The sequence below is a fragment of the Zeus faber genome, assembly GCF_960531495.2.
Source record: "Zeus faber genome assembly, chromosome: 5".
Classification (NCBI taxonomy): domain Eukaryota; kingdom Metazoa; phylum Chordata; class Actinopteri; order Zeiformes; family Zeidae; genus Zeus; species Zeus faber.
The window spans coordinates 22,489,872-22,517,074 of NC_137192.1; the positions used below are offsets into that span (position 1 = coordinate 22,489,872).

General features: G+C 40.2%; 2 protein-coding genes across 2 annotated transcripts in view; one reads left to right on the forward strand and one right to left on the reverse strand.

Annotated features, from left to right (window-relative positions):
- rap1gapb (RAP1 GTPase activating protein b) overlaps positions 1-10,137 on the forward strand; it is a gene marked incomplete at both ends in the record, with an annotated part of 32,554 nt that extends 22,417 nt beyond the window's left edge. Inside the window, 7 exons of the mRNA XM_080001046.1 lie at positions 88-165; positions 814-923; positions 1,748-1,864; positions 3,870-3,981; positions 4,703-4,805; positions 8,764-8,873; positions 10,054-10,137. Coding sequence (XP_079857172.1) covers positions 88-165; positions 814-923; positions 1,748-1,864; positions 3,870-3,981; positions 4,703-4,805; positions 8,764-8,873; positions 10,054-10,137 — 714 coding nt within the window. The remainder of the gene's footprint in view (positions 1-87; positions 166-813; positions 924-1,747; positions 1,865-3,869; positions 3,982-4,702; positions 4,806-8,763; positions 8,874-10,053) is intronic.
- A 2,026-nt stretch (positions 10,138-12,163) lies between these two features.
- Positions 12,164-27,177, reverse strand: padi2 (peptidyl arginine deiminase, type II). Its single transcript, XM_080001378.1, has 16 exons — positions 27,001-27,177; positions 24,145-24,316; positions 23,041-23,110; positions 21,855-21,916; positions 21,173-21,290; positions 19,986-20,138; positions 18,738-18,931; positions 17,891-17,994; positions 17,597-17,708; positions 16,812-16,919; positions 15,902-16,047; positions 15,599-15,746; positions 14,970-15,063; positions 14,797-14,876; positions 14,141-14,269; positions 12,164-13,687 (listed from the first exon to the last, which is right to left on the reverse strand). Exons 1-16 carry the CDS (start codon positions 27,174-27,176, stop codon positions 13,454-13,456), a joined length of 2,100 nt encoding a protein of 699 aa, XP_079857504.1. The 5' UTR covers position 27,177; the 3' UTR covers positions 12,164-13,453.
- Positions 27,178-27,203: the final 26 nt, after the last annotated feature.

Genomic DNA, 27,203 nt, shown 5'->3' on the forward strand with positions numbered 1-27,203 from the left:
TCTGTCTCTCTCTCCCTGTCTCTCTCTCTCTCTCTCTCGTTCTGCTTTTTTCCCCCCTCCTCTCCACCCCCGCCTCATGTGGCTCAGTCATTGCTTGCCCCGGGGAAAAGTCCCAGTAAATATGGACGCCGCGGCAGTGCCATAGGGATAGGAACAATAGAAGAGGTTCATGTATAATTCTCCCTACTTATTTGCTGTTTGTCTTGAGTCTTTTCTTTGCTGTCGTATTCTGTCTTTTTTCTATTAATTTTTTTTTATCGTGGTTTACTGTTAATGCAAAGTGTACGTCAAGTGTTTTGATTTTGTTTTGGTTTGCGATGGATGTGGAAGTTTTCGTTTTTTCATGTGTTGTTTTTTTTTTTTCTGCACACGGAGACGTACCGAGTTGTCTCGAGGTTCACGTAGGAGGACTTCAGCTCCATTCATTCACATTGAAAACATTTCATATTCGCGCGTTCGCGGCAAAACGTAGCCACAGGCGGTAGAACCTCCACCACCCGTCAGCGCGGGGCGCGGATGTGTCAAAAGCCGAACACATGAATTTGGACCCGATCGTCCCCGAATTTCCATCCCTTTCCCCGTCACCGCGAACAGCCATAGAAGCCATGGGATTTCCAAACATCAAACGCATGTTTGATTCCACACAAATTCATTCAGCCATGAATCAACGGCACCGACATGTTAGTCGATTTTTTATTTTTTGACACTTTTCACCTCTGGTAACCTCCCTTGTCATTCATACAAATAGAAGATAGGACATGCTCCCCTGTTGTGTCTGACTGTGCCCTGTTCTTCCCAAAACCCCACCGCTAGTCACTGATCATTCCCGGGAAAAGCCCGACCAGGAAGAAGTCCGGACCCTTCAGCTCGCGCCGCAGCAGCGCCATCGGCATCGAGAACATCCAGGAGGTCCAGGAGAGAAGGTGAGCACGGGTGGAGCGGGAGGACGGGTGGAGGTCACACTGGGACCGTGATACAGGCCGATGGGAACATGAATTAGAATGACTTATCCTGTTTGGCTTGTCTTTTTTTTTTATGGTTATTTTGAATCAAGCGATCATGGTTTCCCTTTGGAGGAGCCGTGAGTGGTTGTCACACAGTTTAATATGGATTAAAACCTCTTCTGATCTGAAAAGACTTTGTCGGTTTGTACGTTTGAGGGTTATGCAAAATGTGTATGACTGTTCTAAGGAGAGTTATTCTGTGGTGGCCATGATAGTTGTGCTCACTCTTCCTCGTTGTTGATGACGTGCGTTCCATCTGTTAGGAAGCGTAAGGTTAAGGTGTCGTTCAAAATCAAAGATCAAAATGTTATTTTCATATGTGCAATTAATTTAATCTTTTTTGCCCTATGCTGTACAAATTCACAATATGCATATTTAGGTTTTTTTTGTGTAGAAGAACTTTTTTTTTTCATGTCATGTGTCATGTGTTATGCTAAAATACACACAAAAAAATGTACCAATACAGTAGGTAGTGGATGAGGAGAGAGTAGATTAAGAGAAAATGAGTGATCAAATTCCAAACTGAAACCAGCCAAAAGTACAATGATGGCCACATGGCAAAAAAAAATAAAAAATAAAGATGCCCAGCTTTTATCTGTCGATCGTCAAATCAAACTTTCTCCCCTTGAAAATTTGCACCAGGCTGTTCCGCTTCCATGTGTTCCAAATGCTGTTTGGTTGGATCTTTAATAAGCTGTGGTGGTTGAACCCTGAGTCCTCACCTCCGTTCCCTGCCCCTGCAGCCGGGAGGTTTCCCCGAACACGCAGAGACCCCCAGACAGCGTCCACTTCTACCAGGACCCCAGATCCGAGAACTCCTCCAACCACAGCTCTCCGGAAATGGCCACAACTAAGAACAGGTGACCGCTGTGGGGGTTGAAAGAATTAGATTCATATAAAACATGAAGCGTATTACACTGTGGTTGAGTCTGCGACTTTGATGCCAGAGAACACGAGTGCATGACGTCGTGGTGCTGTTCATTAATCCGTGCATTTATCAAACCCCTGATCTGTAATGATCCGTTGTCTCAAAAACCCATCAATTACATTACTACCAAACTGCCTTCAGAAGTGGAAAATCCGTGTTCAGAATATTAAACTCCTCTCCTGGATTTTGAATCGACGTCCAAGTAATGAGTGAAAACACGTGGGGCAGTGCATGGCTGGAGCAAAAGCATGGCAGGAGTTTTACTTTCTGGACCTGGAGTTTTCCACCTCCGTATGATATTCCACCTCCTTCCACATCACAGCTGTGCTGATATACAATATATATATACAATATATATAGTAGGACATCTTGTATGATATTGATTATTACATTAATTACAACTGGGGTCAAAAAGTCCAACAGTTTTTTCACATGTAAGCAGTTAAACGTGCAATTTATCCGAGGATGATTTATCCAAACACTAACGTGAGCAATGACCTGACTGCTTCATGTCACATGGTGGTGGTGTGCGCATATGATGAGTCAAATGATTTAGCACATTTCTTTAGGACCAAAGACAGATCGGTGGAAATTTCAATGCTGTTGAATTGCAAATAACTGAAAAAAAGAGAGGAGGAAAAAAAAAAATATATATATATATATATATATATATATATATATATATATATATTTTTTTTTTTTATTTATTTATATATATATATATATATATATATTTTTTTTTTTTTTTTTTTTTTTTTCTGCTATTTCATGGTTTTCAGCAGCGCTCCCTGCTGCAATTAAGTCATTGCCTAGATTCCTTCTCAGTTTTTTTTTGTTTTTTTTGACAATGCGTCATGCGTCTTACCATGCGTGATGCGGCACAGGACACACAGGGCTTTTTTTGTTTTCTTCAATTAGGAAACAGATTATTACTATTATTACAATGGACTTGCGATATGGGCCTTCCTGTTAAGGGCTGGGATACAATTATATTTGAGCTGGTTCCTTTGGAATATCTTACAAGCATTGTACACACAAAAACAGATCAGTTCTACAAAATCCGGCAGCCCTATGTTAATTATCTTGGACCTGATCGTTCTACTATTATTTTACAAGGAGTCTCCTGTACCCAAACTCTTGTAACCTGTGACTTATAAGCTATTTCCTGTAACCTCCTGTATATGTTTGCTGATATGAGCTGTTTTTTAATTCTTTATATTTTATATTTTTTGTTTGCTCACTTATATGTTTGTTATATTATTATTATTATTGTTTTTGAAATAATATAATCCAATAAATATATTGTTTAAAAACAATTTGGAAAAAGAGGAGGATAAATACATGTAAAATAAAAACACACTGTTTTTATTTGTTTTCTTTTGAGAGATGGGAAACGGGGATGCTAAGCGAACGCTTAGTTCGCTTCTGCGTCGGGCCGGCCCCGCGACACGTGAAAGTCACACTGATTGTGCTTGATTGTTAGAGCCCTAAACGCCGCATGGAATGTTAATGCCAGGGGCGGTGTGGTGTTGCTAATGCTCGATAATCCATTACTAAATCACACCCCTCAATTCCACTCATGAAATAATTGATGGACTGTGAAATTGGTCTTTAACTGATAAATGACAGACGGGTGGAGGCAAAAAGGTAGACAGACAGACAGGTAGATAGTTAGACGTAGAGGTAGATTCAAGATACAAATAAAGTTACTGTGCCTAGATAGATGAATAAATAAATAGATAGATAGATAGATAGATAGATAGATAGATAGATAGATAGATAGATAGATAGATAGATAGATAGATAGATAGATAGATAGATAGATAGATAGATAGATAGATAGATAGATAGATAGATAGATAGATAGATTGATTGATTGATAGATAATGGACAGTGGATGGAGTAACCCAGGTGTGTAGTTCTGTCATGTGCTGCAGGGCTCCCTCCATCCCGGAGGCTCAGGATCTGTCTCGCTCCTCGTCAAACGCCAGCAGCTTCGCCAGCGTCGTGGAGGAGCAGGACAACGAGCACGAGTACGACACCGGAGCGGTGAGACAAGTACCCCGAACACACACTGAGGAGGTGCACGCAGTCGTGGCCTTTAAAATGTGACGACAAAAATAACTTCAGCTTTTATTTTGCCTTGATTTTCACTGTTTCGTTAAAATGTTTCATTTTGACCGTCATTTTTATTGATTGCTCCTTTAATGTGATTTTGTTTATTTTAGTTGATGTACATATTCTTATTCCTATTTTAATTGTACTTGTTTTTTTATTTAAGACATTAATTTATACTATTTGCTTTCTTGTTATTATTATTATTATTATTATTATTATTATTATTATTATTATTATTATTTAATAATTTGATTTAGGATTATATAGTTATTATGTTTTATATATATATATATATTTTTTTTTTCTTCTTCTTCTTTTTTTAATAAATAAATAAAAAACACAGGAGATGGACATTGATGTTTGCAAACATCCAGTGTATGTATCTAATAAATCGGAACACAACAGAGCTCAGAATATGTCAGATGTGTCCGAAATCGAACAGGAGACCTGTGAATTAGGTAGGTTTTTTTTGGTGCTGATTGTTGATTTCACATGCGCTATTTCACATAATCTGGAGCAGAATGGAGCTGTGAGCGCACGCAAACACGAGTGACCGTTTTATACATTTACACATTGGGTGATTATTGTATTTGGCTTTGTTGTCGTGAAGAGCGTCAAGTTAAATAGGCAAGTAATTCCGATTTTATTGCAGGAAAGTCTGTCCTCTGCTGGGACGCCACACAAGAGGGACTCCCTCGTGTACAGTTCCTGGGGGGAGGACAGCGTGTGCAGCACCAGCCAGGGAAGCTCTCCAGGTGGGATTTTTAATGTTTGGTTTGGCTTGTTAGGGCGAGAACAGAATGTCATTATTTCTAAAAATCTGCTCAGGAAAAAACTGTGTGCAGTGTAGGGAAAGCAAACCTTCCTCAAAGGTCATTCAGGTAGCCCAGGACTTTTACTTAGTCCACACCCCGATTAACAAGCTGACGGCTGAAAAGGAAGTTTACTTAGGTGATGTGTTTGGGAGGTTTGTTTTTGGTGCTATACTATAAACACACTACACAATTGGTTGTTTTCTGGGTGCCATGCCATTGTTCTGACGGCCCATAATTCCGAAACCCCAATAGTCCGAAAAATGTCCCCTTGCACATGGATGATACCCATCTCTAAGCTTATACATAAACTTAAACAGCTCTAACTTTATACCTAAACTTAACCATCTCTTACTTTATACATAAACTTAACCAGCTCGAAGCTTATACATAAACTTAACCAGCTCTAACCATAAACCTACACTTAACCATCTCTAACTTTATACCTAAACTTAACCATCTCTAACTTTATACCTAAACTTAACCATCTCTTACTTTATACCTAAACTTAACCATCTCTTACTTTATACCTAAACTTAACCATCTCTATACCTAAACTAAACCATCTCTAACTTTATACCTAAACTTAACCATCTCTATACCTAAACTTAACCATCTCTAACTTTATACCTAAACCTAATCTCTAACTTTTTACCTAAACTTAACCATCTCTAACTTTAAACCTAAACTTAACCATCTCTAACTTTATACCTAAACTTAACCATCTCTAACTTTATACCTAAACTTAACCATCTCTAACTTTATACCTAAACTTAACCATCTCTATACCTAAACTTAACCATCTCTAACTTTATACCTAAACTTAACCATCTCTATACCTAAACTTAACCATCTCTAACTTTAAACCTAAACTTAACCATCTCTAACTTTATACCTAAACTTAACCATCTCTATACCTAAACTTAACCATCTCTAACTTTAAACCTAAACTTAACCATCTCTAACTTTATACCTAAACTTAACCATCTCTATACCTAAACTTAACCATCTCTAACTTTAAACCTAAACTTAACCATCTCTAACTTTATACCTAAACTTAACCATCTCTATACCTAAACTTAACCAGCTCTAACCTTAAACCTAAACTTAACCATCTCTAACTTTATACCTAAACTTAACCATCTCCTTACCTAAACTTAACCATCTCTAACTTTAAACCTGCACCAGCCAGGGAAGCTCTCCAGGTGGGATTTTTAATGTTTGGTTTGGCTTGTTAGGGCGAGAACAGAATGTCATTATTTCTAAAAATCTGCTCAGGAAAAAACTGTGTGCAGTGTAGGGAAAGCAAACCTTCCTCAAAGGTCATTCAGGTAGCCCAGGACTTTTACTTAGTCCACACCCCGATTAACAAGCTGACGGCTGAAAAGGAAGTTTACTTAGGTGATGTGTTTGGGAGGTTTGTTTTTGGTGCTATACTATAAACACACTACACAATTGGTTGTTTTCTGGGTGCCATGCCATTGTTCTGACGGCCCATAATTCCGAAACCCCAATAGTCCGAAAAATGTCCCCTTGCACATGAATGATACCCATCTCTAAGCTTATACATAAACTTAAACAGCTCTAACCTTATACCTAAACTTAACCATCTCTTACTTTATACATAAACTTAACCAGCTCGAAGCTTATACATAAACTTAACCAGCTCTAACCATAAACCTACACTTAACCATCTCTAACTTTATACCTAAACTTAACCATCTCTAACTTTATACCTAAACTTAACCATCTCTTACTTTATACCTAAACTTAACAATCTCTTACTTTATACCTAAACTTAACCATCTCTATACCTAAACTAAACCATCTCTAACTTTATACCTAAACTTAACCATCTCTATACCTAAACTTAACCATCTCTAACTTTATACCTAAACTTAACCATCTCTAACTTTTTACCTAAACTTAACCATCTCTAACTTTAAACCTAAACTTAACCATCTCTAACTTTATACCTAAACTTAACCATCTCTAACTTTATACCTAAACTTAACCATCTCTATACCTAAACTTAACCATCTCTAACTTTATACCTAAACTTAACCATCTCTATACCTAAACTTAACCATCTCTAACTTTAAACCTAAACTTAACCATCTCTAACTTTATACCTAAACTTAACCATCTCTATACCTAAACTTAACCATCTCTAACTTTAAACCTAAACTTAACCATCTCTAACTTTATACCTAAACTTAACCATCTCTATACCTAAACTTAACCATCTCTAACTTTAAACCTAAACTTAACCATCTCTAACTTTATACCTAAACTTAACCATCTCTATACCTAAACTTAACCAGCTCTAACCTTAAACCTAAACTTAACCATCTCTAACTTTATACCTAAACTTAACCATCTCCTTACCTAAACTTAACCATCTCTAACTTTAAACCTAAACTTAACCATCTCTAACTTTAAACCTAAACTTAACCATCTCTAACTTTAAACCTAAACTTAACCATCTCTAACTTTATACTTAAACTTAACCATCTCTATACCTAAACTTAACCATCTCTAACTTTATACCTAAACTTAACCATCTCTATACCTAAACTTAACCATCTCTAACTTTATACCTAAACTTAACCATCTCTATACCTAAACTTAACCATCTCTAACTTTATACCTAAACTTAACCATCTCTAACTTTATACCTAAACTTAACCATCTCTATACCTAAACTTAACCATCTCTAACTTTATACCTAAACTTAACCATCTCTAACTTTATACCTAAACTTAACCATCTCTAACCCAAAATTTTTTGGACTGTTGGATTTGAGAACAATGGGTTGTCCCCGTTCCCTGAAGAGAGTGCTGCGAGGCGGAGCCGGGGCTGTGGCAGTAACTTTTAAGGCCTTTTGAAAGCCCTTGGAAGTATTTTCACCTCAATCCAACCTTAGATTTGTATCTATTGTGGAGATTTAAAGCCAGTCTTCCAGGTTCAGGAATGGGGGAACAGTAGCGCGTTACTTGTAGTAAGCACTCAGACCTTTTATTTCAGTACTGTATAACTTCAAATAATCCGAAACAAAATTACACTTTCAGTAAAACTGAAAGTATCACATCGACATTTTAAGTAAACACTTAAGTAAAAGTATAAGTACTTAATTATATGTACTTAAAGTATTCAAAGTAAAGGCAAGGAAAGCTAAAGCAAGTTCATTTATATAGCACATTTTAACACCAAGCGTTAAGACAAAGTGCAAAAAACACGTTATGAAACGACAGAGAATGCATAAAGTAAAAGAAATTGAATACATACATACATACGTACATAAAAGTAGGTCTCATCCAGCCCTGATATAACAGGGCACTGGATATAACCTATAATACCTATAAAGCTACATTTTTGTGCAGATATGTTGTCATGCAGTTCCTGATTACAAATTTAGAAAAGATTGTATGTATGTATATGTGTGTGTGTGTGTGTGTGTGTGTGTGTGTGTGTGTGTGTGTGTGTGTGTGTGTGTGTGTGTGTGTGTGTGTGTGTGTGTGTGTGTGTGTACTGTAGACTAGAGAGAGACTGCATATACTGTATACACACACATATATTGATATATACACACACACACATATATTTATAAGTACCACGACTATGTAACAAACATAATCCAGTAGTAAAATAGAGATTTTTGCTGTTACACCTGCAAATATATAGCACTATTTTTATTCTTCATGTTTTGATAGCCACCTAAGATGTTATTAAACACCAAACCCAAATGTTATTATTGATGTGTGACATCAAGTAGCCTAGATGATCCAATTAACCCCGAGAACAGCCGCATGTCGTCCTTCAGCCGAAGCGGCTGGCGGCGGCGTCGCACTTGGGTTTTATTCGTCCTGACAGCAGCAACATCTGTCCCCGTCCCCTCCAGCCGCCGCCCGTCCCCAGCACCAGCCTGACGGAGCCAGGGCGACGGAGCCCAGGGGGACGGACGGCCGCGCCAAGGCGGAGCGGTCCCCGCAGGAGCACAAGTCCTCGTCGGTGAGGGAGACGGACTGACAGACAGACGGACGGACGGACATACAGACAGACATACAGACAGACATACAGACAGACATACAGACAGACGGACAGATGGACAGTTGCTGTAAAGCCGCCTGAATGACAGTCATCTCAGTTGTACTGTGGTAATGGTGTTGTCATTGTCGTTGTCGTTGTCGTTGTTTTTGTTGTTGTTGTTGTTGTTGTTGTTGTTGTTGTTGTTGTTGTGGTTGTGGTTGTTTTCTCCTGCTGTCCGTGCCCTTGTTTGAGGTCTCTCTCTGTCTGTCCAGACCTGTTAGCCTCTCTCCATTCATCACTACATGGATGTCCATTTTTCAGGTCAGCGTGTGTGTGTGTGTGTGTGTGTGTGTGTGTGTGTGTGTGTGTGTGTGTGTGTGTGTGTGTGTGTGTGTGTGTGTGTGTGTGTGTGTCAGGTTCATGTGCATTGGTTTCTATGTCTGAGCCTTCTAGTGAGGTGTACTATTAGTACTACTAGTACTACTATAAGTACTACAGTCATTTATATCAAGTACACTTGATATAAATGAAGACAGGCATACTGCTGTGTTGTTACATTGTTATTGCATTATGCATTATTAGAAAATGCGGCAAACTTATTCCAAATTGCATTCAGTAAGTTATTAAGATGTTTTTAAAGAAATGTGAGCATTATTTCGTCGTAAAGGTCATGTTTTTCTGACCACATTTTTGTCAATTTCATATTTTCAAAGGCAGGTAAAACAGGGGTAAAGGAAATGTAACCATCGGCGCCTCCCAATATGCATGGTAGTAATTTATCATTATTATAATTAAATAACCTAATCGTTCACATTTATTCATTTATTACATCATGACATCATGATTATGAATGCGCTGCTACTACTTTACAACTCTACTTTAGAGCAATATAAGAATATTTGGGGGGTTTTATTAAGATAAATCTCCTGATCGCAATCACGCGCTTATCACAAACGTTCTGCAAAATTGTTTTCACGTTCAAAATGTCTTGCTCCAAATGCCAAGACCCAATCTCTCTATTCGATCGCTGCTTTGCGTATGAAAAACAAACCGCCGCCCAAAATCTCCCCCGACGGCCGCGGCCGTGCGACTCCCTCGTTTTTTCCGTCCGTTCCTACCTCCCCTCACCTCCTCCTCCTCCCTCCCTCCCTCCGTGCCGCAGCATTCCCATAGGAGGCACCCGCTGCAGGAGACGAGGCGAGGCCACGTCAACTCCACCACCGACCCGGAGGACGAGCAGAGTTAGGAGCGCGCGACGGCGGAGGCGGGTGGGGTTGGGAGACGCGAAGAGACGGACGGATCGGCGCAACCCCGCCCCCCCAACCCCTCCCCCGGGAGCGCCGGTCCCGCCTCGTGCGCCTGAACCTGCTCACCTCCGCGTGCCCAAAATGGCGTTCTGCAATGTCCGAAAGGCGAAGAGCGAGGGGGTCCTGGAGGGGGGTCCTGGAGGGGGGTCTTGGAGGGGGGTCGGGGGGGGGTCTTGGAGGGGGTTCCAGAGGAGTTTCCCGCGTCCACAGCTTTGGTTTCTGATTCTCGGCAGCCTGTCGTTCCGGCTTTTTCCCGCAGAATCGAGCCGTTCTTCATCCCTGTGAGGATCCGAGGCTCATTCTCATCTTTCAAACAGCGCCCCGAGCTCCTCCGTCACTCTCCAACGCGAGATCGAAAAGGATTCTTAAAAGCAAAGCGAGAGCGAGTGTGTGTGTGTGTGTGTGTGTGTGTGTGTGGGGGGGGGGGGGGGGGGGGGTGGGAGAGGCAGAATTTCGTTGTTTTGAGGGGGGTGTTGTGGGTGTGTGTGGAAGATTGCATATGGAAGCTGCATTCTGAGACAGAGGTTGTTGTTGTTTTTTTTCTCTTTGTTGTTTTTTTTTTCTTTACGTCCATCTCCCTCGGAGCGCTTTGGCGGATGGAGCCGAAACCTCGCGGCGCCATGGCTCGTTCACTCCCTCCTCCTCCTCCTCCTCCTCCTCCTCCTCCTCCTCCTCCTTCCTCTGTGTGTTCCGGTGGATGTTTTACTCGGTGGTTTCACTCAATGTTTTTTTGCTAGGCGGTGCATTTATTACGCAGTCGGTGGCTTTATTAACGCCAACCATCCGAGGCATTTCCGTAGGGGATTTCTCCGCCAATTTCCTTTTTTTTTTTTTTTTTTTCTCCCCCTTTGTGTGCAGTGAATCAGATTTTTATAATTTATCGGATTTTTAACTTATAGGTACGGTACACGAATTTCAGCTTTTTCTTTTTTTTTTTCTTCCCCCCCTTCCTGTAAATTGGTGAAACTTAACGGTGTCGTGGGCGATCCCGACGGATTTCTGTTTTCAGCCGTCATTTCTCTTCTCCTCTGCCGTGACGCAGCCCTGGTACGGTCACGTACTCCGTCGTCTCCAAGTGCTCTTGACCATAAACCACTTGTTGATCTTATGTGTGTGTGTGTACGGGCGTGTATACAAACAGTGCTGTGCATGGTGTTAATCTGCTTGCCAAAAAAATAAATACAATTTTTAAAAAAAGGGAGGAAACCTCTCATACACCGGTGCCATGCTTGCCATAGAGGTGTTGTGATTTGTGTTTTTTTTTTTTTGTTTGTTTGTTTGTTTTTTTGTTTTTTTGTTTTTTTTTTTGAACCAGCCAACGTCTTGAAATGCTGTGGCTCTAAAAAAAAAAAAAAAAAAGCCTCCAGTTTCCTTATTTTTATGTGTAATACGTACGTTTCATGAAGCACTACATTTGCAAACTGGATACACGATGGCTTGCGTTTTTGAAACCCTAACCCGTCGCTCCATGTCATGTTCACTGTGACTCCGTGTCTTGAAGTTGCCTTTACAGTGATTGTGTCTCAAAAGTAAGGAGGGCGGCGGCCCCTGGTGGCTTGAATGTAAAACTGAATATGTATTGTATTGGACGATACATATCCGGGTCAATTAATGGGCGATGCTGAGTTGACCTCTGACCTCCGGCCACAGGAAATTTGATTTCATCAAAACGGGCTGAGGTTTTTCAAATGCGTTTTTTGTTTTTGTTGTTGTTGTTGTTGTTGGTGTTGTTGTTGTTGAGGGGTGGGGTGTTACTATGAATATTCAGCCTTTATTTTCAACCGTTTCAGAAGTAAATGAATTAAACACAAGCAAAGTAGACCAGGTCTGAGTTTGAAAATCGATTTATTGCTTGAGCTCCTCGAGAGGTGAAATGTTTTTGAAGTTAACTTTGGAAAGTTTTCCCCGGCAGGAAAACGGTTAAAAGATAGAGACTGGGTGAAAACATAATGGCAAAGCGGTGCGTGTGTGTGTGTGTGTGTGTGTGTGTGTGTGTGTGTGTGTGTGTGTGTGTGTGTGTGTGTGTGTGTGTGTGTGTGTGTGTGTGTGTGTGTGTGTGACGGGCATTCAAGCCAACGTTATTGAACGCATCACGTTGGGGCTGTTCCCAGGCGGCCCTGTGGTGGTCGGTGCTTGGATAGTGCCCCCTGGTGGTTCCACCTTGTTACTTCATATCACAATGTGACTCCATTCATCTGTGCGTCGGTTGAGATGATTGTAATTCTGCTCGTTTAAAGAGAATGCTTAAACCCTTGTTTGTAAATACCGCTTTTCATCGTTTTGTAAATAAAGACAAAAATATTGACAAAAATCTAATAAAAAATGGAGGTACAAACAAAGTGTTGGCCCTCTGTAATCATTTCTATCCTGTTGCCTCGTATTATTGAAATGTTTTTTCTGTTCGGTGATTTTATTCCAAGCTAAGAATTATCCATTACCAGAAAGAGAAGTGTAAGTAAGACATGAACTGAAAGAAAGAAGACAAACCAAACCCCCAAAGGCACAATGGTACATGTCAATTACTTTGACACTATGTTAATAAGATCTTCAACTATAGGTAGAATATGATCTTTTCTATATTTCTGTTGGTTTATTTTTTTAAATGGTTTGAAACCCCCCTGGTGAAAGGATAGGTTCGCTGTATTTCAAGCCAGGCTTTATAAATGTTGGCTTCCATCATTTATAGCTGTTCATAGCACAGTCCCACTGAACGATGTATTACTTTACTACATTATGGTCGAGGTAATGGAAGTGTACATATAAATAACAGTTATATCACATTTTATTCAAAACTACTTTTAAATTGCCCCAGTACATCCAGAGAACGCCAGTAGGAGCGGCAAAACCTCCCGTTTCTAGTCTATAACTTCCTGTTTCTAGTCGCTTGCATTTGTGCAGATTTTGCCAAAAAGACCTGTCTTGTGAAAAGTGCAAAAATAAAAATAAACAACAACCTGAAAAACCTGATGAAAATCCAATATTGTGAGTTTGCCTTTTTTGAAAGGGAGATTAAATGGGTTTTATTTAAGTCTTCAACGTTTGCCCCCATTTGACCGCATTTCACCACGGAGAGAAGCTGCAACGGAGTTGTGTGTTTCTCATTAGTAACGTGTTCTATTATAAATGATGGAACCCAATTTTAATAAGGCCCGAAAAAAAACGGCAAACCTGTACCGTCCTTTCATGACTTCACCCTGCTAACCCCAACTTTTCCCGCCAGCCGTCGTTCCAAACCCCCGATTCCGTGCTCTCAGGTCACATCTCCAGGTTCCACCACTTGACGTCAAAGGCTTCCCTGCGCACGTTGGAGCCGCAGTGCACCTCCCCCAGCATTTTGTGGTACGACGCAAAGTCGTCGATGTACGTGCACGAGAGGCCCAGGGTCTGCATCAGGGAGCACATCTCGGCCTCCAGGGCGCAGCGCCCGTTGACCAAGGGCCCAAAGGGTTTGGGGATGCCCAGCTCTCGACCCAGCACGATCATGTTCACCTGGGAACAGGGGGGAGGGCGGTGGTTAGCGTACGTTTCACTCATGCCTTCCCCTTTCTCGTCTCCCAAATAAAAATAGCATGCTGCTCTGATTGTTGTTCTTTGAATACTGTAATGCTTGGATGGCAATTTGAATTGCTGATAGATATAACGCTGCACCTTAACTTAGACTGCTGCATAAATATTATGTTCCAATGCAGGCAGTCAGGTCCACGCGCTTGTTTTGGAAACAAAGCAGGACAAAAAAACAGATGTCTGCAGCTTGAAATGAGGGTTGCTGCGGAAACTCCTGTTGCCCGCAAATAGCTGGCAGTGTTTTGCCAAGAATGACTGATCTTACCGGTCCATCCTTCAAAGAGCTCCTCCATTGAGAGTGTAATAAATTTCAGTGGGGAATATGACAAGCGCAAATGATCTGTCAATTTCGATCCGTTATAAACGTCTGAGCCACACCATGTCGGGGTAGTAGGCCACGGCTCTTTTGTCCTCCAACAGTTTGAAGAGGATGGGCAGGTCGATGATGTCCTCGTCGTCCAGGCCCAGCTCCCTCTTCAGCACATCCCTGTTCCAGTCGATGCAGCCCTGGGGAGCGGCAGGTAAGAAGCGCATCACAGGGTGGACTCACAATTTTGGATTTTGTGGCAAATTGCCCTTTTCAAGGATTTCACCAACAGTGATATTATTATTATTATTATTATTATTATTATAGTAAGAATAATTGGTAACTATTTATAATCATTATAATGATAATGACAATAAAACAATAATTATTATTATTATTGTTATTATTATTTATAATAAAAACAATAATAATAACAATACAAACAATTATAATCATACGAATTATTATTATAATATTGTCATATATTTCCACTGACAATAGGTAAATAAAATATTAAGGCAAATGAAATAAATTCATCCCAAACTTAATGTAATTTAACTTATCAATTGATTTCACTCCACTTACAGCTGAGATACAGTCACACTGACCGACAGTTGTTTTTTTTTAATAATTTGTATATTTTTTTAAATAACTCCTATCTGAGACTGACAGAATAAGGACGTGATGTCAAAAGCATTAAAATGTCCTCAGGCCGAACATGCGCTACCTGTACGTAGTTATTTTCTTCTTGGAGTACTTTGTCAGCTAGGATCTCGTTCACCGTGATCTCCTCATGTTCTCCGAGACCTTTTAGGGGAGGGAACGTGTTTGGACAGTGAGCGTCCAGGCGCTTTTATGCAGAAGTCGAGTTCAGTCAGACAGAGATGATTCACTGTTTACCCTCAAACATTTTGGCTTGTCCGTGCCCGTCAATCTGTAAACCTCTGAACAGTTTGTAGCCGGCGTCTGGGCTGGCAAGCAGCACACGGAAGCCCTGCGTAGTTTTTAAAACAAAACGTTGGTCGTGTTATATCCTATACACATATAACATCGTGAAATCACCATCAATGCAATACAACACCGTACGGCAGTTAAGAATTTTAGTGGGCATCAACCGTGGACAAGAAAACAGTGTTTCCAAATCGATTACCCTTCAGTGAAAGTCAAGTTGGAGAAAATGACTGAAATGTATTTTAAAACAATTGGTGGTGGGGATGTTACGTGTTATTTTCTTTGTATGTTCATCCATAGCGACAGTTTACTGACCCCAACCTGGTAAAATGTTGGTTTATCAAATTCACCGTAGCTGCCTTTCACTTCTTATGGAATATGGAATAAATAAATAAATAATGTTACAGATTTCCACTTTCATTATTTATAGAAATTGCTCCTGTTATAGCCAATGGTTATATAATTAAAGATAAAGGATCATCCAAAAAAAAGGGATATTGCTCCTATCCTGGCAGCCGATCCTCATCTGTATTATCTCTATCCTTGCTCCTGTTTGGGTCTTGATCCAGGATATTGACCTTTCTGTCGGGTGCTGGAACGAAGGTCATGAATTCGTCCACGTGACCCACGTAGAGCCAGTCAGAGTAGAGCGCGATGGGCTCTTGGACCTTCTGCGCCCACAGGAAGTCCTGGACCACTTTAGTCATGCTGCGTCCCTGCATTGTGCTTTGGGAATAAACAGAACTGTGTTAAGAACGACAATGTGACGGACACACAGCATTTTGGGGAGAAAAAAAACGAGGATCAATTGATGGGGACCTTTTCAAGGACGTGTCACGCGCGCTCCGAGGTGGAAAGCACGACGACGCTGAGGGACTCACGTGGGGAAGGCCACTCCAATGAGGATTCTGCCCAGGGGGTAGTTCTTCCCGTTCACGCTGACCGGAGGACTCACTTCCAGGTTGCCAAACGAGTCCAGGCTGCTCACATGCTCGGCTATGCGAGTCACGTGCCCGAAATCCTGTCCCTAAAGGAGGCACAAAGGGACACGGCTCAGACCCGGAACCAGAGCTTTGGCACCACCGGAAAGTCGTGCCGCCGTACAAAAGACCCTCTTTTATTCAGTGATTAACTTACATGTTTCGCAGTTTTATATTAAAACATGAGAAAACATTTTACGAGAATTTGTATCTTCAAAATGTAATTGATGATTCAGTTGATACAGAGGGTAATTGTTGTATTTTTTTGGGGGTTTATAAGTCTATATTGCCAAATGTTTCTATTATATTTGTATTTTGTAGTTTATTTTTAGGTTTATAGTACACTGCATTTTTATTTTTTATTTTTTCATCCATTTTATGATTTATTGAATGTTGCCAATTTTCTTTTTCTATTTTTATTCGTATTTATTCATATTTAATATTGCTTTGATGTGAGCTGCTACAACACCGCAAATTCCTTCTGGGGACAAATGATGTATCTATCTATAATTTGGTGAATAAATAACAAAATGGCCACCCGCCCAATACCCATTGAAAGATAAATGACAATAAAGCGCCCCATCAAGCAACACTCCAGCCCTCGCTTTAAAGGAGCGACACGTTCAGTCTCATAGTGTCACATCACGTCTCCATATCTAACTCGGTTGGTTTAAAAGGCGTCCACAGACTTTCTAGAGGTCGTTGGCACACATTCAGATGATGTCATTATCTGCGGCTTAGTCCCTCTTTGCCTCGTCATTTCTTTTCAGTTGCCGCGACGCCCCTGGTCACCGTAATTCCCATTCCTCACCAGCAGGACTTTGTAGGGAAAGCCCCGGAGGGGGCCGTCACGGGGGGAATCCAGAACCACAGGGAATTTCTGGTGAGGAGAGTCGATGTAACCGAACTCCAGCTCGTCCTAGATGAAAGGGAAAAGTACCTTTAAAAAAAAAACGACAAAAAAAAAAAACAACTCTTGCCGATGTCTCAAAATAAATATTTCCTCGCTTTTCTTTTTGGTTTCTAACACACAAGGCAACATACATTTAATAAAAGTTAATATTAGGTATTGTGCTCAATTTCACTTATGGGTCATCAGTTCAGATTGGGACATTGAATGGTCACAATTATTCCTCAGCGAATGATTTTCGATTACCATATCTCTCCAATTATTGGTATTGAATACTCAATACCAATGACTCTCAAACAACAGTGTGTGACTTTAATTGATGACACTGTGTCAGCAAATATCTGTCCTGATGCTTTACACCTGCATATTATCATCAGCAGGGACTGAAATATTTGACGAAGCTGTGACAACACCTCTCTATCCAAAATAGGTTTTAGAGAATTTCTGTTGAGCACACCGAGGAGCACAAATGATAAATAAAAAAAAAACGACACTTATCATTTTCGTCTTTTCAACACTTTCTGCAGATCTTAACTCTTTCTTTCTTATTTTTACACGGCTAAAACTGCAGCAGGATGTCTCCGCCACCGGTCAGAGGCACCGGCCAAATGAGCTCCGGGCCAAAAATCCCTTTCAGACACAAAATGTGTGTTTGGGGTTTCATGCAGATCGTTAAGTGTCGTCACCTGCATCCAGCGATCTCCCCGGTTCATGTACTCGGTGCACACCGTCAGTTTGTAGCCGTTGCCCTGCACCAGTTTCTTCATCCCCTTGAGGAAGGTGTAGTTATCAACCGTGCTGCAAAAGCGGGGAAAAAAACAGTTTAAAAAATACACTACTGTACTTCATCATGTTTTACCGCAAGGGGTACATAAATCATGATCTACTGTATGTGATATTGTAACGTGACACGTGTTTTTTTTCATTTCATCCTTGCGTTCTTCTTTTTACATTTTGGCCCCGTCGCCAGTCAGCGGTACCTGCAGATGAACACCTCCACGGGCTTGAGGGTGTTGGGCGTCATGATCCACGGAGCGACTCGAAACACCACGCTGTCTGTGAAGATGGGGGTTTCTGGGAAACCCTGCCCCAAACACGGGAAAAGACGAGAACGCCTAATGAGTTCCAGCAATAATGTTGTTTATTGGGGTGAAAATTGTTTTGGTTCAATACGAGCTCTGACATTAGGTTATTGTTATTTATGATGTCATGTTACATGTTATTACGGGAGAACGAGAATAGATATTGTTGCATGCAATTTGTTAAGTATCACCTTCTTGATCCACACATAGTGTTTTTTTTGTGAATTCTTTAAGAGGAGAAGCACCAAATATGGTACCTGGTCACGTCATCATGATCTTGAACAACTTTTTTGTATTTGTACTGTATATATACAGGCATCCGCAAATTCTATCTAGGACTTTTTTTTGACACCCTTTTAATGATGTTTTGAGCTAAATTTCAGAACAATTTTATATTTCTACAGTAGTGAAAGTTAAACAAATTTAATCTGGTTTTAAGCATATATGCATTCAACCTTTTTTATTTTGTTTGCTTTTTCAGTGGGGGGCAAGTGACATCTTCAGTGTCTGAATGTCGGCGGAATTCTTTTTTTTATTAAAAGCAAACAATTTATTATCCCTACAAACTCACTTTGGGGCTTTTAATGCAAGAGGCGTAGGGTTTACATGTCAACACATTTTAGGATAAAAGAGTCTAAAGATGATTCGAGATGCTGGTGTCGCTCAGACCGTGTGTGTGTGCCACATAATCAGAGCAGCCGTGCCTCGTGGCTCAGTAGATGCTGTTTAAATGTAACAGTCTCACCTGGGAAATGGGCTCCAGGAGACTGAGGTTGATGCGGATGAGGCCGTCAAAGTCTTTGTCTGGGAACCTCAGTCCCTCCACGTAGAAGTTCATCTCCGAAACGCCGCCGAGGTACGGAACCTCCTGGGACAGAACCTCGCTGCTCAGCACCTCAGGGTGCTGCTTCACAAACGTGCTATACAAGACGTTTTCTGCTGGAGAAAAAACAGCCAACATATTAAACTAGCATATATATTTAAATATTTCTATATGGTAGAATAGTAACGATAATAATAATAATGGCATTATAATATCAGCAGTAGTGCTAACAACAATAACTGTACAGTACTAATAATTTGAGACCAATAAATAAATATATAATAATTCCAATAATAATAATAATAATAATAATAATAATAATAATAATAATTTCCAATAATTATCTTGAATCAATAATCATTCTGTTGAATTATTGAATATATATAATAGTTGAATATAGTTGAGTTGAAGTTGAATATAATAATATAATTATAATATAATCATTATATAAAATATAATATATTGTAAATTATAATTATAATTATAATTATTAAATTAATAGGTTAGCTATTATGTTTGGTTTAGTAACTATTGTGCATAATCTCCGGGTGCGTTGTAACAGCATTTCACTGCATATACTATATGTATGAAAGTATGTATATGTATGTGACGAATAAACCTCTTGAATCTTCATTTAAGAGATATAATGATTTAAAAAATCATTTGGCGAAGAATGATCGTGATCCCTCAAGGTCTAAATTGTTGACCAAAATCGAAATTTTGTATAATATTACGATAGAAGCATACCATATTACAATTATATATTATGATATATTATAACTTATTTTTATTTATGCAAATTGCTTGTTCGCTTTTTTATTAATACTATGTGAATCGCCTTTTATTAACATAAAGCACTGTGAGTTGTTTGAGTTGATGTTGTGCATGAAAGGTGCTCAACAATTATTATTATTATATTTATTATTATTATTATTATTAGTAGTAGTAGTAGTAGTAGTAGTAGTAGTAGTAGTAGTAGTAGTAGCAGTAGTATTATATTATTATTATTGTTGTTATTGTTATTATCATTATTATTATAATTATTATTATTATTATTATTATTATTATTATTATTGTTGTTGTTGTTTTTGTTGTTGTTGTTGTTGTTAATAATAGTAATAATAGTAACAATAGTAGTGTAATAAGTCTTCAATGTGATGCCTGACTCACTCAGTATATTCTTGTGTATTTCAGAGGATGTGGACCGGAACACCCGGATGCTCTCTGCATCGCCCTGTGAGATGTGCATGGTCAGCTTGTAGCCCTCTGGAAGCCGAGCCGGGCCTCGGGTCCGCAGAACCATGAGAGACATGTCCTTCAGATCTAGGGCCCGAGGACAAGTCTGGTTAGGCTATATGGAATATACATACACAACCAAAATGCGTTTGTATGTGGATCGGTTTAGAGATTGTGTGTTTGTTATCCACCGCTCTAATGTTGACGCCAAACATGGATGGCAAATAAGTCAACAGAATTAAGAGGTATCTGACATAATGACTGTGTTGCATTGTGCTGCTGATCTTTCTTTCTGTTTGTCTTTATTGTTGTTTTTGAAGTCGAGTCTTTCCACCGCATACGGACATACCAAACCACCACCCACCCGCCCGGTCGACATCTTGCGCTTGCTCAGCTGTTTAACCAGTCACCCACATCAATCCCACTCTGATCTGCTGACTCTGCACACGGACATAACATCCTATTGTTTTGCAAACAAGGAAATATTCAAAGGGAAATGTGAATAGTGTGTGTGTGTGTGTGTGTGTGTGTGTGTGTGTGTGTGTGTGTGTGTGTGTGTGTGTGTGTGTGTGTGTGTGTGTGTGTGTGTGTGTGTGTGTGTGTGTGTGTGTGTGTGTGCGTGTGCGTGTGCGTGTGTGTGTGTGTGTTGAGGCAGCAGACGTTTGAGAACCTTATAGCAACCTTTAACACTGTGTGTCGTTAGCAATTTATTGCTGCCTTTTATTACGACATTTAGATAGATATGATAAATATGGCTGGTGTGTGTGTGTGTGTCTGTGTGTCTTTGCTGCTGGCTTTCTGTCAACCTGCTGTGAAAACATGGTCTAACAATTTCATCTGTTGAGCAACAAACTTTTATTTTGTTATGCCTGATGCCATTAAGAAGAAGAAGAAGAACAAGAATATCTTATTGTCACGCAACACACCACACTACACATGCATACACACACGCACGCACATGCACATGCTTTGGATGGTGGTGACCGAAGTCTTGACGAGACATGAGAGGAAACCGTGTGTGTGTGTGTGTGTGTGTGTGTGTGTGTGTGTGTGTGTGTGTGTGTGTGTGTGTGTGTGTGTGTGTGTGTGTGTGTGTGTGTTGACTGGATTGAAGCCTTTACCAGACACCGTGGACACTGTGCTCTGCTCGCAGTCCCGTCTCTTCAGGTATCTCTGGTCCGAGTCACAGTTGACAAGCAGGACGGCCCCGTGTCCGTCGGGGCCCCACGTCCAGCATCCCTGTCGAAAAACAGGTTGATCCAGGGGTTCAGTCAGAATCATTGATCACAATGACTTTATTTTGCCCGGTGCATTTACATGTGCTAGGAATTTGTCCCGGTGAGGATTGGTGCGTGTCTACAGACGATTTACATTACAAGAAAAAAACTTCACAGTCTGAGGAAAAAATATAATACTAGAATAAAAGTAAAGTTTAAAATAAAATGCACTTTGCAAAATATACATAAATAGCCAAACAACAATAGTCAAATATATAATATAATATACTATGAGATCCTATGCACAGGATAGGTTATTGGTATCGGTATAAATTCTGATTATACCTAATTGTTTTTATGTACATGTATGTATAAATGTACAGGATTATATGTATAAATCTATGTAATTAATTATATTCATTCTATGAATTAGAATAATTTTTCTATGAGAGCATTTTATGATGGAAATTAAACATGTCGAGGATGGAGAGTCAGTACAGAGAAGGTTTTTCCATGTTGTCGGTCAGATACAGCCTGCTGTAATGCAGGTATTCCAAACAAATAAAAAGCTTATGTTGAAATGGACCTTGTTTGGGTTGTTCTTCTCCACTTGGCCATCCCTGTCAGCGTCCACGTCCAGTGAGATCTCTGTGGGAAGACGTAGTTATCCATTATTCATCTACTGGATGTACAACAGGAAGGTTACATCCAGTAGATGAGTAAAAGATTTTCCCTGAAGGAACCGTTCAGTTATCACACCTGGTTTCTCACATACTTGAGACAGAGTGAGAGCGTATCAAGTTTCAACTGTGACCCAGATAATTGATGGTTGAACTATAAACCACAGAGGGCTTACTCCAAAGCTTTCTCTATGGATGACGACGTCTTGGATGGAGGGAGTTAAAAACCTCTGTACAAGTCAGGGCTGGTGATTTCCTCTGGGTGCCTGTTTGTTTGTCTGTTTTCTCCCTGTTTCCCTGGAATGGAAAACAAAAAGGCGCGACATGTTGACCTGCTTTCACGCGCTTCCTCGTCTCGCTGCTGGTTGGCTGGCAGCGGAGCATAAGCGTGAGGACCGTTCCGGGCACCGGGAAGAACCATTTGTTGTTCTTTCATCCCACAGTCACTGAGTAAAACTGAGTTAATGAGTAACTAAAAAGGAAAACTCTATTACTTTTTACCCTCACTTCTGGATCAATTTCAAATCATTAGGTTATTTTTATTGCTACGTATGCCCTTAGTGAGGACATAGTAATATTTGATTATTTATAATTTATACCCTACATACCCATACCAATAATCCAGTGCAAAAAACTGCATTTAGTGTATTCAATATACTTTTAGATATTTTACTTTTTCTTTTTTGTATTTTTCAGCTATGTGTGTATATTCGGCAGTTATTTCTATATTTTTTTTATAATAGTTTGATTTTATTTGTATTTTTTATTTTTTTTATTTATATATGTATATATATATATGTGTGTGTATATATATATATATATATATATATATATATATATATATATATTTTTTTTTTTTTTTACTCTAAAGCTTTTTACTTTCTTACTGGCAATTGTCTGTAGCAAAACGCAAAAATAGGCATCATGACCATTTCCTCATATACAGTATATAAATGTATTGATTCTGATTCTGATTCTGAATGATCAAAAGGTAAGGTTTAGATAAGGTTTAGGTTAAAAGTACCAGGTTAAAGTACCAAATAAAATAAGTAGTGCATATATTTCAGGTAAAAAGTCAGATACTGTACATACCGACAGCTGTCAGATGCAGGATTGCTTTTCCCAAAACCTCTTCCTCATCATTGTAGTACATGACAGATAGCTGAAAAAAATAATAACATCATTGAATATAATATGTTCATGCACAAAATGAATTCAGAGCAAAGTGCTGTGTTTACATTTTTTTTACTGGTTCATCTTGTTTATTCACTTGTCGTGTGTCTGTGAACTAACATGGAATATGTCTCCCAGGGATTAGAATATGTTAAAACTGGAATCGTGTGTGTGTTTCTGTGTCTTGTTACGTTTAAAATGGTGACATAATTAGAGTCGGATGGATGGTGGCCGGTGAAATGAGGCCTCTGCATTTAACCCATCCTGGCTTGTCCTTCCTCCGGGGGGGCAGCCAGGAGCAGTGGGCAGCATTCATTCATCACGGGTCAGACGATGATGTGTGCATGTTTTTGGTGGGGATCCTTACTGACGTTAGGTGGAGGAAACCCCATGTGAGCACGGGGAGAACATGCAAACTCCACACAGAAAGGCTCTTATTTGGGAGATAACCCGCCCGGAGCACGGTGCCAACAGCGCCCCAGGTGGGAATCGATCCCAAGAGCTTCTTGCTGTGAGGCAGCAGTGCAATGCAGTGCACCACCGATTATCTCCACAGCCTTTCGTCCGATCTACTTCACAATTGTGGGTGTAGGACGTGCCATGTCAAATTCGGTGCAATTTGGACACGCGACACGTGTAATGTTTAATACATTTTAAATAAACAAGCGAACAGGGCGGGGCTTCCTGTGAAAGCAATCGCCTGTTCCGAACTGGCATGTTTGCTGCGGACACGTGACACGTGGAATATGAACAAACTTTGAATAAACAAGCAAAACAGGGAGTTTATCCAAAAGTGCAATTTGGGTGTGTTTCTTTCGGTGAGAGTGTATTTCATATGTTTTTGAACGGGCACTGCACTAGTTGCTGAAATGGTAGAGATTTGTTCTTGTTGAGAGTCATCCAAATTCCAAATTTGCATAATGTGTCGGATAACAGGACTTCCAGTGAATTCCACGCAGCAAAATTTTCAGATTTCCCATACATTCCTGTGTGGGAGCAGTTGGATCTTGTCTAAATAATTACCTTGCTGTCATTCTCATTCTCGCTGGCATGATCCATGGTGATGAGAAGCACCGAGTTCCCAGTGAGCACCGTGGGAGAAGGACGATGGGGGGCCTCAGGGGCTGGGCTGACTCTGAACTGTACATTAGGGCCACACCTGACAGAGAAGAATCTGGAGCTGGGAGGGGCTCCCCTGCGACCATGACAAAGAGGACATTTTATGATTTATGCTGAGAAAAACAAAAACAACAACAACAACAACAACAACAACAAAAATCTCTGATACGATAGAATTCTACTGTTTGCGTTTCCGGATCGATTTGAAAATTGTCATTTTGATACCTTGTTTGGAAAGTTATGCAACCATTTTAAGCTTAAATTAAATACCACCCTATAGTCATAAAATGAATTGAGATATAGAATTTCTGTAGTAGATTGGATTTGTTCAGTGAAATGTTTTTTGTAATGCATGTCAGATGGTAGAAAAAATGGTAGAAATACATATAAAATGTCAATAAATCAATATAGTAGTTGATATACTGTAGTTCTAATATAATAAAATATAATATAATATAGTATAATAGACCAAAACTTTAGTTTGACAAATTAAACTCCCTCAAACATTTTAGGTCTTGTAACACAACACATTTTGGGTGATATTTTATTTTCCTCACTAATACTATTATCGTTTTGATTAAAGTAAACCCTGTGACATCACACTGTGACAATCTCTACATTTCATGGTGTGATACAGGGTATTTGGGAAGGAGGAGGCCACGGTCTGAGAGGTCACTCAGAAACCTTTCAACAAGCAGCAGGTGGTGAGCAGCAGGCTTGGATTCTAAAGTTGGAGTCTTACTCACAAACTGTAGTCCGAGCGTCCACATTTAGAAGTAGCCTGGTGGGATTTTATTCAATCTGGATATGCGGTTTCATGAACGCTCTTCCTGGTTCGTTCGACGAGAGTTTGTCGGTGGGGGGATTTGTTCTCTTTGTCACCGCGAAGGCGAAAATGGCAACGAGCAAGAGCTTTTTCCATTGAGTCTAAAATTCAATCACCATCCCAAAATAAGTGAAAGAGCCGAGAAGACCCATGCTTGTTAGTGAGTGATATCGTTCCATTTTTTTGTTTGTTTGTTTTTCTAAGTTTGTCCAGTGTCAGTGTTTATACTGTAAGACACGGGGTCGTACGAAATAAAATCTTTCTGAGGAGACAAAGGTGACTCTGTTGGACGACAAAAGGGGCGTGGCTTCTATTTGTCCCGATACCATCACGACTGGATGCAAGTGACAATGAACACAGTCGTGTGTGTGCGTGTGTGTGTGTGTGTGTGTGTGTGTGTGTGTGTGGAGCAGGCAGAAAACAGGAAGACAGACTTTCTTTCAGTTGGCTGTGAAAACATGTGCTAACAATTACATTGGCTGAACAACAAACTTTTATTTTATGAAATGTGTGTGTGTGTGTGTGTGTGAGTGTGCGTGCGTGCGTGAGTACTGGAAGTGCGTTGACAGAGGCATTCTTCCATCCCACATGATGGGTCCAAACAACAAGGCAGAATTCATAGCTCTCGAAAAACGTTTTTCCAAATGACAAGGGAGGACGAAATTATCTTTACAGCTCGTATTTCCATACGGTGCCCACAGGATCCAGGGTCAGAATTGGTGGTTGCAGACTTTGTGCTTGTTTACATTTGCTCTCTCTCTCTGTCTAATCTACCGACATGTAAAATACACATGTGCTTTTTGAACGCTGGTTTAGATAATTTTACACATTTGGAAAACGATTTGTGGACAGTAATATTACGCATTCATCAAAAGAGATGTACAACCATATGTCACAAAACATTTGTGAGGATTGACCCGCAAACCCAAGGACTGACTGACCCAAGAACATTCCACTTATGTCTTACCTGCACATGTTCAGTGCCAGTGTCGTCCCCACCACATATACAACACTGTTTTTTTGATGGCAGTCTATTCTAAGCGTCCTCGGGCGAGTCATGGCTGGCCTATTGTTATGTGAAATGCAAACAAAAGAGCTGCAAAACCGTCGCCACCAGGAAGTGGACAAAGCCCAGTGTGCATGACGGCGTCCATCTGATAATCCAGGCTGCAGGTAGGATTAAAACCGGAGGTGGGGATTGGTCAGGCAGCCCCGCCCCCCCCCCCCTGTCTCTCTCTCTCTCTCTCTCTCTCTCTCTCTCTCTCTCTCTCTCTCGCTCTCTCTCTCTCTCTCTCTCTCTCGCTCGCCCCCTCTCTCTCTCTATTCCCTCCTCCCCTCCTCCCTCTCTCTCTTTCATAAACATTGCCAAAGCAAGCAAAGTGATGTACAGTGAAGATAAACTAAAATACATGTACAAACTATAAATACATACATGTTTAAACAAATGTTTAAACATTGTGCTTAGAAATATATACGTAGATGGGAAAAGGTATAATATTTATCTATCTAGTGTACAGTGTATATGGAGAACTACATTGCGTTTCCTTGGACGAGGCCATCCACTATTGCACTAGACGTAGTGTCATAATTCTATATCCCATAATATTCATACAAATATGTATACAAATAATAATACAAAATAAGTAATTCAAATAATTTAAAAAAAAGCAATAACTTAAAAATGCATTTCACTCTCTCCAGCCCTCTCTCTTCCCACGGGATGACATAACTCAAGATTCAAGATTCAAGATTTTTTATTTGTCACATACATATACATACTAGAGTTTTAACCTGGGGGTATCAAAAAATAGCTCACATAAAATGTCATAAAACAGTGTTTATATCTAAAAATCACTGAGGTTGGGCATGTTTGCAGGGCCTGTTGCGTGGAGATCAGACTGCTTGTTGTAACCCTAACCCTAACCCTGTCTTACCTGTCCAGGTTCACCTTCAGAGCCGTTCCTATCACGTGCACAGCTTTCATGGGGGTCCTGGTGTCCAGGCGAAGTGTTCTCTGATACCAGCTATTTTCCATCATCTCACAACTTCTGTGGTTTGAAACAGAGGAGAGTGAGAGGCGCTGAGAAACCTGCTCCTGCAGAGCGTCCATGGTGGAGCTTGGCTTGGCTGGTGTAGA

Excerpts from the sequence above, each read along its gene's own strand:
- padi2 (XM_080001378.1), bottom strand. The coding sequence starts at position 27,176 with ATGGACGCTCTGCAGGAGCAGGTTTCTCAGCGCCTCTCACTCTCCTCT. Across the intron at positions 20,139-21,172 it reads CACAGTGTCCACGGTGTCTG|ATCTGAAGGACATGTCTCTC; the intron begins GTAAAGGCTTCA and ends CTCGGGCCCTAG. Across the intron at positions 16,920-17,596 it reads GGGGAGATCGCTGGATGCAG|GACGAGCTGGAGTTCGGTTA; the intron begins GTGACGACACTT and ends CCTTTCATCTAG.